General features: G+C 42.7%; 2 protein-coding genes across 7 annotated transcripts in view; one reads left to right on the forward strand and one right to left on the reverse strand.

The window, feature by feature from the left end:
- Window positions 1–404: 404 nt before the first annotated feature.
- On the forward strand, window positions 405–3,841 carry guk1b (guanylate kinase 1b). 2 transcript variants are annotated; one of them, XM_049721939.1, is made up of 9 exons: window positions 405–570; window positions 1,153–1,267; window positions 1,529–1,570; window positions 1,851–1,970; window positions 2,486–2,582; window positions 3,190–3,328; window positions 3,405–3,489; window positions 3,553–3,638; window positions 3,718–3,841. In XM_049721939.1, the coding sequence occupies exons 2-9, from the start codon at window positions 1,156–1,158 to the stop codon at window positions 3,748–3,750; spliced, it is 714 nt and encodes a 237-aa protein (XP_049577896.1). In that variant the 5' UTR covers window positions 405–570; window positions 1,153–1,155; the 3' UTR covers window positions 3,751–3,841. The 2 variants fall into 2 exon arrangements, with proteins under 2 accessions (XP_049577896.1, XP_049577897.1); XM_049721940.1 differs by lacking the exon at window positions 1,851–1,970 and having other exon boundaries at window positions 406–570.
- A 71-nt stretch (window positions 3,842–3,912) lies between these two features.
- Window positions 3,913–15,213, reverse strand: part of obscna (obscurin, cytoskeletal calmodulin and titin-interacting RhoGEF a) — a 30,643-nt gene continuing 19,342 nt past the window's right edge. For 2 of the 5 annotated variants that reach the window (XM_049721281.2, XM_049721315.1), the window contains 36 exons: window positions 15,114–15,196; window positions 14,875–15,048; window positions 14,642–14,801; window positions 14,453–14,554; window positions 14,206–14,370; window positions 13,960–14,118; window positions 13,707–13,884; window positions 13,514–13,627; window positions 13,284–13,451; window positions 13,097–13,199; window positions 12,485–12,614; window positions 12,294–12,399; window positions 11,178–11,277; window positions 10,841–10,974; window positions 10,658–10,770; window positions 10,293–10,461; window positions 10,118–10,205; window positions 9,855–10,055; window positions 9,722–9,782; window positions 9,556–9,633; window positions 9,308–9,480; window positions 9,188–9,214; window positions 8,951–9,103; window positions 8,837–8,882; window positions 8,689–8,766; window positions 6,888–8,601; window positions 6,707–6,823; window positions 6,506–6,628; window positions 6,261–6,428; window positions 6,092–6,197; window positions 5,759–5,998; window positions 5,242–5,465; window positions 5,142–5,156; window positions 4,835–4,931; window positions 4,608–4,757; window positions 3,913–4,478 (listed from right to left, as the gene is read on the reverse strand). In XM_049721281.2, the coding sequence (XP_049577238.1) occupies window positions 4,298–4,478; window positions 4,608–4,757; window positions 4,835–4,931; window positions 5,142–5,156; window positions 5,242–5,465; window positions 5,759–5,998; window positions 6,092–6,197; window positions 6,261–6,428; window positions 6,506–6,628; window positions 6,707–6,823; window positions 6,888–8,601; window positions 8,689–8,766; window positions 8,837–8,882; window positions 8,951–9,103; window positions 9,188–9,214; window positions 9,308–9,480; window positions 9,556–9,633; window positions 9,722–9,782; window positions 9,855–10,055; window positions 10,118–10,205; window positions 10,293–10,461; window positions 10,658–10,770; window positions 10,841–10,974; window positions 11,178–11,277; window positions 12,294–12,399; window positions 12,485–12,614; window positions 13,097–13,199; window positions 13,284–13,451; window positions 13,514–13,627; window positions 13,707–13,884; window positions 13,960–14,118; window positions 14,206–14,370; window positions 14,453–14,554; window positions 14,642–14,801; window positions 14,875–15,048; window positions 15,114–15,196 (6,198 nt within the window). In that variant the 3' untranslated portion in view covers window positions 3,913–4,297. The remainder of the gene's footprint in view (window positions 4,479–4,607; window positions 4,758–4,834; window positions 4,932–5,141; window positions 5,157–5,241; window positions 5,466–5,758; window positions 5,999–6,091; window positions 6,198–6,260; window positions 6,429–6,505; window positions 6,629–6,706; window positions 6,824–6,887; window positions 8,602–8,688; window positions 8,767–8,836; window positions 8,883–8,950; window positions 9,104–9,187; window positions 9,215–9,307; window positions 9,481–9,555; window positions 9,634–9,721; window positions 9,783–9,854; window positions 10,056–10,117; window positions 10,206–10,292; window positions 10,462–10,657; window positions 10,771–10,840; window positions 10,975–11,177; window positions 11,278–12,293; window positions 12,400–12,484; window positions 12,615–13,096; window positions 13,200–13,283; window positions 13,452–13,513; window positions 13,628–13,706; window positions 13,885–13,959; window positions 14,119–14,205; window positions 14,371–14,452; window positions 14,555–14,641; window positions 14,802–14,874; window positions 15,049–15,113; window positions 15,197–15,213) is intronic. The other 3 variants (XM_049721295.2, XM_049721306.2, XM_049721288.2) reach the window with 3 other exon arrangements.

A 15,213-nucleotide genomic window follows, 5' to 3' on the forward strand; every position in this document is an offset into this window, starting at 1 on the left:
TAAATGTTTGTTTGACTCCTTCTCATACAACCTCCTCACTTTTTGTCTTTAGTCAATGTTACTATAATAAAAGTTGTGACCCAAAAAAAAAAAAGCGGGGCTTCCCAGTGCATTATGAAAGGCTCACTCTTGTGATGAGTCAATGTGTCGACCTTAAAGAAATAGGTCGCTGTAGGATTAGCCGGGTCGAGCCCAGGCATGGCTCAAGTGGAACCAAAGGAGCCTCGCTTGTGCAATTCTGTGCTTTTACATGGAAAGATTACACAGGTAACAACAATTCATATTTATATCATATCAGATTAGTTCTTTACAGAGATTACAGTCCCACTTCCCAATATGTAAATAAATGTATGTCAACTGTCAATACACCAAACCTGTAGTCCTTTTCAGGTGTGGATTGACTTGATATAAACAAGCCGGCCCAGCATGCAGACGTGTGATTGGTCCGCGGATGTTGCGTCGAGGAGACGGCAGTAATTGAGGTTGACAGTGAGCTGATCAGCGAATGCCTCAGTCAACATCACGCTTGACTGTGTGCTCCACTCCGTGTCTCCTCAAGAGTCCAGAAAGGTAAGCAAAATACCTTAAAATGAACTCATTTGGGGAACTGTCAATTTTGGAATAAGTTAAACTAATGATATTATGTGTATTTGTACTATATTTGTTAGGATAAGATATAGAATGCCTATTATAGAAATAATTTATATGTTTAATATATAGCCATTAATAAGTGTGTGGGAGTGAATGCGAAAAGAAAATCCAGTTTCTGATTGGATGGCCACTTCCAAGTGAGATGTGAACAATTATTAATATAAGAGAAAACGAGGAGAAAAAAAAAAACTTAATCAACTACATTTATATTTAGTGTTGTTTAATGAAAAAAATTTACACAAACACTTTGAAACTAGTGTGTACGTAAATGTGTGTTTGTCCGTCTGTCTTAATGCGTGTGTGGCGGTGAGGTGGATAAGAGAAGCAGCAGGGATCAAAAGATTAGCACAGATAACTTAACAGGACTTCCGGTTTAGTAACATTTCAGTTGCAAATGGAGTACAGTAAAGTCCCATGTACATACGTATGTACGTACGTACGTACTTATGTTGATCACTCATCACTCGTGTGTGTGTGTGTGTGTGTGTGTGTTTCTGTTAGACAATGTCAGGACCGAGACCTGTGGTGCTAAGTGGCCCATCTGGAGCGGGCAAGAGCACATTGATGAAAAGGCTCATGAATGACCACGAAGGAGTGTTTGGATTCAGCGTGTCACGTAAGTGGGACAAACTCTTCCAGTTAGCTTCAAACCAGTGGAGGAAAAAATGTATTAGGTTTTTCTCTATCTGATGGTCTTTGATTTTTTTTTCTATTGCAAAGAACATTTGTCAATTACAGGACATGTACACAAATTTTCCTTCCACACTTAGGTACAATTCCATCTTGATTGCATGAAAGTCAACCAAAAGAATCTATCATTTGCATCAATTGCAATAGAAAAAATGATATTATTAATGATTTGCTGATCTCCACACAGACACAACAAGGAACCCTCGCCCTGGAGAGGAAAACGGCAAAGGTACTGCTGAGTCAGGGATCACATCTGTGGCATGGTGAATGTTTTAGCACCTGAACTGTAGTAACAACCCTGGACACAAATTTGCACCTAATTTAAAAAAAAAAATAGAACTTTCCACCTCTCCCAGCTTACCTCAGGACTCCTGCATTATTTCTTACTCCCAAGTGAACTGCAAAAACGGTTTTGTCCGTTACCTCACACTGTTTCCCTTCCTCTAGACCGGGATAAACCTGTGCATGTGTGTGTGTGCGGGTGTGTTCCTGTTCTGCTTTCTCCGTAGGCCTCAACGCACTCCCCATGCTTCTGGGGGCTACTTTACTGCCCGTAGCAGACGTCTTTTCCTCAGAAGACTTAGACACGTCATTTTTGTGTCCAAATGAATCAGACACCACACATGAAGGTGACCGTTGGTGTGATTCCATACGCGTAAATCTTAAGGCAGAGTGACGGGGGTTACTTTCATCACCCTGGAACGCTCTCTTTGGATATATAGGAAGCGCTCTTTGGATATGAAAAATAAAAGAGAGGAATATTTTGGGAATCACGTTTAAAACATAAGTACACTTTGGAGTAAAACGCTTTTGAAAATAGCCCACCGTGATGCCTCCGTAGTGTCTCCTCTTGTCCCGTCCTGTTTTGTGGAGGATTGTCCACAAAAAACTGCAATAGTGTGTAAACAACCTGCAAACAATCATTAGCATTAAAGGAAAGATCAATATATCTTCATTTCTTGAAGTTTTCTTGGTACGTCATAATTTCCTCTCATGCTAATGATTGAGTGTTTTGTGATAGGTGTTTCTTTAGGGAACAAAGAAACACGCGTGATGTTCATATAGAAGCCGTCAGATTGCATGGAACATGTCCCATGTGTTTCCATTGTGCCGGTTTTAATCTATATATGATCCCTTCACGCAGATTATCATTACACCACTCGAGAGGCTATGCAGGAGGGAATCCAACGCGGCGACTTTATTGAGAACGCCGAGTTTTCTGGAAACCTCTACGGAACAAGGTAAACATCCGATCCGTCATCTCTGAAAATCAAGTCAGCTGACTTCAACTTAAAAAAGTAAAACTCCGTTTTACAGAATCAGAATACCTGTAGGTTACCTGAAAAAAATCTTAAGTACACCAATCAACTATTTGAATTTATCGTAATTTTCGTACGATAAACTGTGTTTTTATGCCCAACCTTTGAACTGGCTTATATATGAATTTTTCATGATTTTTATAATATTGCAAAAATGATTTTCCCATCATTTGAGCTGGGGGGGTTTATATTGAGGTGCGGCTTTTAATACGGAAAATACGGTCGTTATTTCCGACCAGTGTCAATGTGTTCCTATCTCGTCAACCATCCTATAAATAGCCAACTTTAACACAGAGTGCCATTTAAAACTATTCCACGTGGTTCAAGAGGATCAAGAGGATATTAAACATCTCGAGACAGATGGAGCTTTAACCCCATGATGCTCCGACACAAGTGTGTGTGTGTGTCACATTCAATCTCACCTTCTTATTGCGAGGTAGGCGCAGAAAGTGTTAGCGGCTCAGATCAGTGCGGCGATCCTCTTAGCTTGCTCACTTCATGTAAACAAGTGTGTGTATGTGTTTGATAGTAAAGCTGCCATAGAAGATGTGCGGGCCAAGAATCTCATCTGCATCCTGGATGTGGACATCCAAGGTGTGCGCAGGATTAAAGAGACGGACCTGAACCCCATCTACATCTCCATCCAGCCTCCATCGATGGAGATTCTGGTAAATGATCAATTTTGTGTCCACAATATTAGATAGACCTGTATATTCTGATATATAATAATTTTTTATTTTTTAGGAAAAGCGCCTGAGAGACCGACAGACAGAGTCCGAGGACAGTTTACAAAAACGTCTGGAGGCAGCTCGCATCGACATGGAGCTCAGTAAGTTTAGACAGGTTTTGAAAGCTCAAAATTGAAGAGATACCAAGAATTATTTCTCGTCAGGTAAGGAGCCAGGAGTGTTTGACGTCGTCATCATAAACGACGACTTAGAACGAGCTTACGATGAGCTGAAGGCCATCCTTAATGATGTGAGTCAAAATGCATATTGAATCTTCTGATTTTCAAATGCTTCCACTAAAATCTAAATCTCTTTTTCTCTGTGTACAGGAAATCCAAAAGGTTCAAGAGACAAAATCCTAAAAAAAACAAACAGGAAATTCGTCTGCATCGCAAAGTCCATCTTTGTCATTGCCTGTAAACACAGCAAACAATAAAGTCTGTGCTGGAGAAATGTTGTCTTTTATGCCCAGAAGAAAAAGATTAAAAGTAAAGTTGGATAAATAACATGATGGCAATTACTGGTCAATCTAATTCCATTTATTTCACCCGTCATCCGAAAACTCATCCAAGCCGGTGGTTGACACAATAAATTACGACTCAGATATCCAACCTAAAAATAAATTCTCATTTACACGTGAAAACAAAAAGTTGAACAATGTTATATTTGAATTCAGATGTGACATGCACAGAGAAACATGATGTCCAAATTAGCTCACTGAACATTATCCCTGATATGTTTGCGTTTAAACCAGAACCAAACCACATAGAACACTCTTGCCGCAATGCTAAAATAAAGGGATACGCAGCTTTTTAAGACGCATCACAGTTTCCTCAAAGAACAACTGATTGACACACAACTTTGTTAACACCATGCTGTACCCTTCCATTGTTTTTCTCAGTTGGTTCACTACTGGAAGAAAGGACCCTGAAGCTTGGTGCGTACTTGGTCTCTCTTCTCTTCCTTCTGTATGAGGTACGCTTTGAGTTTATCAGTAGAGAAGCACACCTTGGAGTGGCGTGATCGGTGGGGAGCACGATGGGCACGTAGCCAAGGATTCTGGAGACACTCTGCCGCCGTGGGTCTTGCCCTTAAAAATAAAAATCCATTGAGACAACCCAAATCTCGATATCTGGATTAAAACTCATTCAATGCCAAAGATGTATTTTTTTGTCTTTTAAGAATCCAGACATTCATTGTCTCTCGCTGAGATGCTCACCAGGATTTGTTATTCAGGCTGCTCTTCATCAAGTTCAGGGCTCCTTCGGATAAACCGGGATAACATCGTCCAAACTGGATTTTCCCTTTCTTGATGTTTTTGTCTTGTTCCCAGCTCAGTTCTGCATGAAATGGGCTGTCAGCACTCAACCTGCCAGACAGCAATTACAAACGTCAAGGAAGAAGAAGACAAACTATTCCAAACGGTGAGTTTATTTATGTGCTTACATAATAAACAAGAGAACTCCGATGGCCCAAACATCAGTCTCAGGCCCAACACCTTGGCCCTCTAGGATTTCCGGAGCTTTAGGGAGGACAATATAAACTGACAAAACAGACAGAAACATGATGGTGTTCATAAAATATTGTGCAGTTATTGGCACTGGCAAGTTCACGTGCATGATACATTGTGGGTTATTTAAAATTTAAATCAGTAAGGAATACTGGAAACAAAATGATGAGAAAATTGGTTGTTGTGCTTATGGATGTTATTGCCACTCATCCATCCATCCAGCCTCCAGTAAAGAAAGTGTACCTTTGCTGCGGTGCTCTGTTGAAGGCCATGACAGTCAAAGGTTTAGTATATTAGAGAATTAACAACACGACACAAGGTCAAACCATGGACTCATAGTCACCTTTACTCTCCGACAGACCCTGCAGATGCTCAGTGTGGAGAGGCTGACCAGGTGTGAAAGACAGAGCCGAGCCAAAGTCAACAATCTTCAGGTGGTTTCCGTCGTCTACTAGCATGTTGTCAGACTTGAGGTCTAAGTGGACCACTCGCCGGCCGTGAAGGTAGTCGACTGCACTCAGAATTTGACCAAGCAGCTCCGCCACATTAGCCTCTGAATACACATCTCTGCAAAACAACAAATATGTAACACAGCTTAGATTGGCACAAGGAACTTCAAACCATGGCGGTAAAGACGGTCAGGGGCGGAGCTGGAAGGTTGTCAGTGCGGTGGCCAACAAGAAATATAAACTCACTACGGCATGGTGTCTAACTCTGGTCCTTGATGATCAGGATCGTTACCAGAATCCTGCAAAGCTTTCTAATGTGATGATCGTTTGAATCAAAACGAGGAGACATTTCAATACTGGCCCACTGTGTTCGTACTTTTTAGTGCTGTGGTGGTTTCAAACATCTCTCACCTCGCAGCTAGGTTGTAGAGCAACTCTTTGCCAGGACAGAGCTCTTCCACCAGCACCAGGTAGCAGGAAGTGATGTAAGCACTGTGCAGTTTTACCAGGTGGGGATGGTGAAGCCTCCTCAAGAGTTGATATTCCCTCAGGACCAACTGTCTCTGCTCCACCCGGTAAGGTGTGATCTTGGCAGCAAACACTTGGCTGGTCTCAGCATCACGACATAAGTTGACCACGCTGAAACGACCCCTGAGGCCAAGATAACAAGAAATAATCTGGCATGGAGCACAAGGACGTAGCTTTTTTCTAATGCAAGCTTCAAGAACTTCCTAAAAGCCTAACCTGTTGATCTCTGAGAGGAAGTTGTAATTCCTCTGTGTTGCTTGACCTTCTGAGCCAGCCACCTTTGAACCAAGGCACTCAGTCTGGATGAGAGGAATGTTTGCATCTGTGCAACAACAGAAAATGCATCACTCGATGAAGGGTTCTTTTGAAAGTTTCTTGCCCTCACCTTCATGGTGAGTTGCTATAACAACTGGGGCGGAAGCATCGCTGAAAGGTCCTGCTCCTGTTTTAGTGATGCAGCCGACCCTGAAAACATAAGAAGGTCCTCTGGGGAGATCCTTTGCCACATAGCTGCTATCAGTCACATCTTCTGAGAGGACTGTCCAGTCGCCACCTGAGGAGCAATGTAGCATTCTTTTAGAAGACGACATGATGTAGCCTACAAAAGATGTGTTTCGACTGGGAACCAACCATCTGTACAGTACTGCACACAGTATTTAACCGGGTCACTAGACTGAACAGGCTTCCACACCAGCAGTACTCCACCTCCGTCCAAATGAAACACATCAGCCTTGTTGGGACGGACTAGAAGATCTAATAAAATGAAATATAGCAAAATTATCAAGAGTGTTTTGTGAGCAACAGACAAATTACATAAGGCTAATTTGATACCCTTTGATTTTTTGAATGCTGGTATCTTGAAAGTTGGCAAACGCTTGGAGGTCCTCTTTTTTGGACTCTCAAGGCCATGCTCCCTTTCAGGTTGCATTGAGCCCTTAACAATTGGCCCTGTAACATTGAAATAAAGTTCTTTAATCGGCCACCAGTGTAGCAATAAAAGAAAATAGTTCACCTCGTTTACTTAGATCTTCTTTACTGGATGATCTCGAAAACAGCTTGGTCAAACTTGACGCTGAAGCTCTCATTTTCTTTCTGAGCGACATGGTAGGTGTATCTGGCTTCATGATCTCTCCAAGTGTTGGTCCTAACTCTGCGCTATCCAGTTGCGAGTAGGAATGGCTAGCCCAGGATTGCCTTCGAAAGATATTCAGGAGGCCCAGCTTTGGGGATTTTCCTGCAGGTGGCTGAAGTTCGAGAGCTGGTGCAGATGCATGTCTTTGCAGGCCGTGGCTTTCTTTCTTATCTTTTGCCCTGGGAGGTCTTTCAGGAGCCTGGAGAGAGGAGAGGCTAGGACTCGGACTAGGTGTTGATGACATCTGCAAGCGACATATGTTGGGGTTGGAGCGGGTACGGTTACGTGGTGGAGCTTGGGGAAACTGGCCTCTGGGTTTGAGTTCTTGAAATGACCGAGAGGATGATGAAATCATAGGCTCCCTTGGGTCATCATACCCTTCGCTCTCTTCTGATCTGTACCTCCCTCTGAGCTCCTCATATGAACCAAGTCTACTGGAGGACTCGGAACCACCGTGTTCCAAAATAAACGATTCAGCCAAGGAGCCCTGGGAACCAGTGAAGGCGTCACCCTCTGATTGCTCATGATCCGTCCCGTGGCTGATTCTGTTACCCACAAGGAGGTTTAATGGAGCAGATCTACCGCCCGATGCGGCGGTGCCCTGTGCAGGAACAGTTGAACCCCTCCTTCTTATGGGTCTCCGAGGTTTCGGAACCACCAGCAGTTTCCTTCCTCTCACTTCATCGTCTGTGAAATCCTCCTTCATACTTTGAGTACCTTCTTCGTCACCTGACTTTGAGGGCTTGGGTGAGCTGGGAGATCGCCGAGAGTACTCATCGAGAGACCTGCTCCTTCTCTGGGGTGGAGGATTGGTACGGGTCACGCTGCCGTCAAAGGAAGTAGATTTGTGCATGGTTGGCTGGGTGGAACCCCGTCTCTGGCTTCGGTTGACTTCCATGTCATCCTCCACGTATTCTATGAGAGGTTCATTGAGGCGCCCCGACATGCTCCTCCGGAGTGGCTTGCGACCTCTTTCCTGCTTCTTGGCCTGAAACTTGTCTCGTAATGTCATGTGTCTGGCAGACATGGGTGAAAGCTGATGAGATGAACTGTAGAAAGTGCTACGGATCACGCTGCCTCGAGGGATTCGGCCCGCATCGCTCCCTGAACCTTCGTCACCATCGGAAAGGTTGAGAGACGGACTACTGCCCTTGTTGAACCTTCTTTCATTCTGAGGAGTTTGGAGGTACGAAACATCTGATGACGCAGCGGACTGCCTGCTTACACTCCGTTCTAGCATGCTCCTCCGACCGACCAGTTCGTCATCATCATCCTCCTCCCCAAATGTCACGTCTTCCTCCTCATATAGACCTTGATGAAGTTCGGTAAAGGGTTTCGGGATCCGTGCTCGCTCGCTCAAGGGGTCATAGTCATCTTCTGTTTCTTCCTCTTCCTCTTCAGTTGGGCTGCAGTGCTGGAAGAAGTCCCAAGAGTCAGCCTCATCGTACTCGGATGATGAACCACTGCTCACAGAGGTGCTGCTGTTCTCCTGGTGTTCCCGGGGAACAGTCACCGCGGTATATCTGAGAGGAGCATCTAGGAGTTCCGGAATTGGCCTTAAGGTGAGCACGGAACCAACACAAGTCAAGGAACGCTGGGGGCAAAGAAGCAAAAGACAAAGCTGAAGACAAATCGCAGAATTTCATATTTCCACAAGTTTCGTGAATTATTCATAACTCACCTGCCATTTTCTTTTTGAGATGAAAACCTTTAAACCCTTTGTGTTGATTTCATCCGTGTCTTCCCCTGCATTTTCATCCTGATCACAGTTAAATTTTGGTTGATTTTCATTTTCAAGTTGAAAAACTGCAGAACAGTTTAGGTCTTACCTGGAGCCATTCATGGCTCAAACACTCAAAGGCAGATGGCCGCTTCCTATACAGTGTAGACAGGAATTAAAATATTTTGCACAGTGATAGAAGAAAGAATGGAACAAGGCTTACTCAGGGTCTGGTTGAAGAAGATAGCGAAGAAAGGCCCGGGCCTCAGGACTTCTACTCATGACATCGGGGGCATCCCAGTTTAAGGTCCCTTCTCCCACTCTCAGTAGTGTAGCACGGTCCGTTTCACCCACGAAGGGGCAACGACATAATAGACTAGCAAAGAAAGGAATAGCAAAAAAAATGTGTTTACGATAATGGATAGATGTGTAGTTCTGTTTGTTGCCTGGTGAGACTTACCATAAATACGCCATCACACCCACTGACCTGTTACAAATAGAAATTCTCTTTTGTCACACAACACACAGCTAAAATATTGTGATTTTTTTATTGTAATGTCAAATTTGGATTTCGACTCACCAAATATCTGTGCCCGCACTGACAGGTTCTTGATGAACAATTTCGGGTGCAACAAACTCCGGCGTACCAAACATGCTGTACTGATGTCTGGATGTGTCTACTTCCTGGCAGAAGCCAAAGTCACAGATCTTGATTTCATCTCTGGGTGGATATACCATCAGGATATTCTCTGGCTGAGGGGTTATACATAAATCAGCATGAATATTGTATCAATTTTTGCCAGTTTTGTAATTGAGCCAAAATCTCACTTTAATGTCCAGATGCAAAATGTTCATGCTGTGAATATGTCCAACACCTTCAAGAATTTGCTGAATATATGACTGGACCTGGAATCACAAATAATGTAATTATAGCAAAATTCACAAGGACAATATACATTGTAAGAGAATTTGAAAGAAGAAAAACATCTCTTACCTCTTTCTCCGAGACTAACCCTCTGAGTAACAAATGGTCTACAAGGCCATGAGAACAGCAGCTAGTGAGTTGTTAAAGAAGTTTATCTGCTAGGCCAAAACGGGTTTATCGTATTTTTTTTAAAAAGGGATACATTTCCGTAATGAGCACCAGTGTGCGCCGGGTGCAGAAGAAGTCCAGTAGGCAAGCCACCCTTGGATGTGCCAGACGGGAGAGCAAATCCCTCTCCTGGAAGGCCCGGGTGCGGGTGCTACTTCGCAGTGGTAAGAATTTGGCAGCAAAAACTTCGCTTGTCCCTCTGTGGATCACACGCTTCACTACCCCAAATGTTCCCCTAGGGATAAAAAAAACTTAGATGAATCTCAACAGAGATGAAGCAGAACAATATAGACTCACCTTCCAATTTCTTCACCGACATCATATACGGTGAATAGCTTCCTTCTCTTCCCCAACTCCACCTCTCTCTCCTGAGACCCTAATGAACCTAAAAAGAAACAGCGGTACCATTAAATAACTGAAAATATTTACTTTTCCTCACAGTACCAAGAATTGGAATGATCTATTGTCTCACCTTCCTCCACTAAGAGCTGAGCTTGACATGACACGTGGCCAGATTCATTGTAAGACAAGCAGGTGTAAATGCCGCTGTCTTGACTTTCTGGGCATACTATGGTCACTGAGCAGCGGGCGGCATGCTGGACAATCTCCACATTGTCACTGGCTCTAAGTTCTTCGCCGTCCTTCAGAATAAAAAGTGGATCAAACCTCAACACCCAAACAACTGTGACAACACTAATCTTTCTTATTGTAAGCCCCATTTGACATCATTACAATGCAAGTAAAAACAAAAGGGTTCCAATAAAGCAAATGAATCAAAAATACAAAGAACTAAACTTCTTAGTGAATCTTTTGCTTCACTCATACAGGACTCCTTACCTTGTACCACTGTATCTGCGGTATTGGCCTTCCAGTAATGATGGCGGTAAATGTGGCTGATTGTCCTGGTTCAACACAAACGTCTTCAGGAGGTACTTGGATGAAGGGAGCAACTGAACAGGACAGCAAATAAGTTATAAAAGAGTGATTCTTTATTTTATTAATACAGAAGAAAAGGATTACCATCTGTAATTTCCTGCATTTGCTCTGAGATATAAATTTCCTCTTCTTCTTCCTCCAAGTAATACGCAGGCTGCTGTTGTGCTGGCTGATCCGTTCCTGCTAGCTGAGTAACTTCTGCAAGACTAGACTCAGATCTGGAGAGCAAAAATCAATTAAGAGGTTAGTGTTTTAATTGTTCAAGTGTTCTGCCACCCCAGTTAAAATGGATCTTTGACATCCAATGGCAATGAATGAGATAATTAAGTGGGTGTTCGAACCCTAATCCTACATACATAATCTCTTCTCTTACCCCCCAAAATTTAAATGACATTTTCATTTGTATTAATGAAATGCTCACTGTTCATGAATGGATGGTAACTGAGCAACCGAGGAGGGAGTAAAATCTGTTTGCAGCCATTTCTTCACAAAAGCAGATGACCAGTCCTCTGAGTCTGCATCTAGAAAAAATGCAAAATAACATTCTGTTAATGACTGGAATGATTTAACAGTCATGAGTAAAACGTACATTACCTGAGATGACACAGAAAACACAACCGTGTCTTACCTGCTGGCTTCAGGCTTTAGTGAAACTACAGTAAAGTATCCACCACATCAATAAGACATGTGCCCACTCCTGTATAAGAAAATCTGCCCAGCACATGGCCATCTTGTATTTGTGGTGACGAAGAGTTAGCTGGGCATGCGTTGACGGGAAGGGAAAAAACGGGAAACACTGATCGGGTTATATGTTATCGTGACAATGATGACTTACATGGAGCGGTCCGCATGAGGAAACCTCTGCTTTTGGACGAGTAGGGGGAAGATGGAAATCATGAAGGTTATAGAGAATGAAATGGTAAAATACAGGAAAAACAGTGGAACACAATCTTTAAGAACGTACATGAGTTGATAATACATACTAGTAAAAACAATTTACATTGTCAGAGGCACAAATTTAACAGACTTTTTTACATACAAACAAATTGATTTTTTTATTTTGTAGTCTAGCTCGCAGTTCCTCTGTATAGTCATAGTTTTTGTTTTGTTAGCATAAATAGTATCTCCAACAACTCTCAACTGGTTGAATTTATTTACGTACGGTAAGTGTGACCTCAATCTATTGACAATAACTCACAGTGAAAAACAGATGAATGAATATAAATGACGATTTCTCTTTCATCCGTGTTTTGCTTACTAAACTGCAATTGGTATCCTACCTAGGTGACCCAACTCCAGATGTAGGCAAGTGAAGTGGATGAAAGGAAAAGTAAGTAAATGTCTGACAGAATGGATGAATTGTCCCACAGGACTGTCAAGTGGCATTATAATGGGAACAGACATGAACTGTGGTGAACGATGGCATGTGCTTACTTCCTCCATGTAGAAGAAATGAAAGTATGTCCCTAAAAAAGTCCCCTAATGACCGCTTTGTTCTGTAAAGCATAATTACCTTGTATAGCTCGAACTGTCCTACCTTTAGGAGGTAAGTCTTGTGCCTGGTCACTCTCAGATTCATTCGGGGCGACATAGGAGGGGCACAGTCCGGCCTTGCATTTGACACAACCAAACTCATTCGAAAGCTGCAGTGAAATAAATGTTCCGATGTCTTCAAGGAGCAAGCATCAGTGACGATTTATTGACGTCGTACATATGAGTTCATCATACCTCACACTCATACAGTCCAATGTCTGCCTCGGTTGCACTGATGACTGTTAGAGACAATATTCCACTTCGGGAGTCATTCAAGACTGAATATTTTTGCTTGTCAGTCAACTCTTTGCCATCCTTCATCCACCTGCAAAGGTTAAAAAGCTGATTCAATCGAGGGCACCTCCGACAGCTCTTCGCTCTGACTTGGACATCCACTTTTTCATTGATTTTCATATTACGTATTTTATGTGCCCTCTCTGCATCCATTGCAGCCTGGTGATCCTGAAAGGGGGATCCTTCCATCTGTGGTCCCTTCTCAAGGTTTCTCATTTTTCCCCTGGTAGGGTTTTTTTGAGTTTTTCCTTGCCCTTTTGGTAGCTTAAGATCAGGGGATGCTTTGAGAATAATTGTCAATTGTTTGTCTATGTGAAGCCCTTTGAGACTGCTTGTGATTTAGGGCTATACAAATAAACTTGACTTGACTTGACTTAACTTGACTTGATTGCCTTCAATGTGCAATATAAGAGAGTTGAAGGAATTCTGGAAATCTTATTATTTGGCTTGTAATTTGTAGTGGGATAAAAATGCTTTGTATCAGAGATTTTGGGGGGAAAAATGCATACTGACCTGATTCTGGGCAAAGGAGTGGTACGAGTGGAACAAGTGAAGTGAATGTCTTCACTCTCAATCAGACAAGTACTTTCCAGACGACTAACAAATCTGGGTGGCGCTGGTGGATGAAACAGTAAAGCTTTTGTAGGTTGAAAATACAAAGTGTCATTCGAATGATATTGAGACTCGATACGAGACTCACCCTGCACGACAATGGTAGCCATAGTACCAGTGCTGCCCATGCTGCTGGTAGCATAGCACACATATTGTCCAGAGTCTTCAGTGGTCAAACTGTCCAAGATCAAAATGCACGCGCCTGACTTATCTGCTGTGATAATGTGCCGAGGATCATCCTCCAACACAAGCCCATCTGAGGAGAAGACATCGTGTCAACCGATGCAGTGCGAGTCATTTTTTTCTTATTATTCTGACCTTTGAGCCAAGTGATCACAGGCTTAGGCAATCCCGTAACCTTGCAACACAGTTTGACGGTCTGTCCGATCTTTGCCGTGTTGTCCGACAGTAGTGATGTAAACACAGGGGGGTCTAATTGATTGATAGACATAAACAAAGACATTTAGATAAACATATTTAAAAATTGAGATTTGGCACATGGAAGACCTACTGTTAGTGGGCAGGATGGCTCGTTGCTGAAGCTCCTTCAGATCTTTCAGCCAGGAAAGTTTCACCAGTGGTGAGCGGCCCTGCAGAGTATATCTCCGCACTGAGCCCCTGTGCTCATGCCAAAGCTCCCAAGTCTTCTCATCACTTCCCATTGTTTCCTTTAGCTCTACATCATTCAACTGAGGTTGATAGAGACAAAATGTGAACATGAATATTTATATCAACAAGCGTCCACCAATGGATATTTTATTTACCTTCATTTTATTCTTGAAGGTGAACGTATCACAGTTCTTATTGGCATCTCTTTTTAGTTTGCACAGGACAATGCATTCCTTGAATAGGAAGATTTGTCTCTGATGCCCTCTGGAGGTCTTTTTTGTTTCTGGAGATTCATCCCATACTGTGAAGGCTCCCTTGGAGAAAAACAGAAATACCAACATGTTTCTCATTCACAACTCTTACTTCCTAGAGAGAAATCTCCAAGATGTGGTTGATCTAACCTGCCGCACAGGCTCGCCCAAGGCAGTCAAAGGGGCGGGGTAGTTTTCAATGAGGGAGACTTGGTGCAGGTTGTCAGATCTCCAGGGTAGACAGGACACAAGGGAGTAGGCATCCTCCAACAGACAGCAACTCTGACCACTTTTAGCCTTGTTCTTAATTAACTCCTGAAGGGAAATTCAAATCCGAGTTGACACCTTGTGGACAATTATGCAATGTTTGAAAAGGTATAAATTATTCATCATTGACCTTCAGCAATGCTTGATATGTCTGAATCCTTTCAACTGGTCTTTGGAGGAAGGTCAAAGTATCTATGACTGGAGCTTCAGGTCTACCAGAGCCTGGAAGCTCCTGTAAAACAGAATAGCAAGAAATGCCCTTAAAATTTGTCGTCTGTTACATTGTTTACTCAGATAGATTATCATTGGACAATCTTACTTTGAGATATTGTTGGGTAGCTTTATCAGCAATGCAAGCCTCTGCTTGTGATTGCCCGAACATGTAGTGAACATACTCTTCAAGATCTTCAACGTGATGGATCAAATGCATGGCGACATCATCGTCTGTTGTACACTCTCTCAGTCCAGGGAGAATAGACCTGAAACCGTAGCTCATATCAAAATCTGCTGTCTATTGTTAAAATGTACAACATTTCTCTAAATGTTGCATACTTTTCATGAAGAAGGACTATGTCCTTTATATTTCTGAAAATGATATCTTTCTGGTTGATGATATTGATGGGAACATGGCGACTTGAGTCCAAATAATTTAATGGATGAGAAATAAACATCTTCATCTCTTTGACAAACTCCTCTTCACCATCAATCAGACCTTGGATCAGTTGGCTGAAGAAAACAAAATTTTAGTTAGTAATAGACAATTCGAACAGTGCTCTGTAATGTGAACAAACCTCAAAGCCCTTCTATACTCTTCTCCTGTGGTACCAATCTCATCTAGATCCTCTTGAGGTGCCCGCAATTGTGTGAAGGCCTCCTGTTAAAACACAAACA

The sequence above is a fragment of the Syngnathus scovelli genome, chromosome 10 (genome assembly GCF_024217435.2).
Source record: "Syngnathus scovelli strain Florida chromosome 10, RoL_Ssco_1.2, whole genome shotgun sequence".
NCBI classification, from domain to species: Eukaryota; Metazoa; Chordata; class Actinopteri; order Syngnathiformes; family Syngnathidae; genus Syngnathus; species Syngnathus scovelli.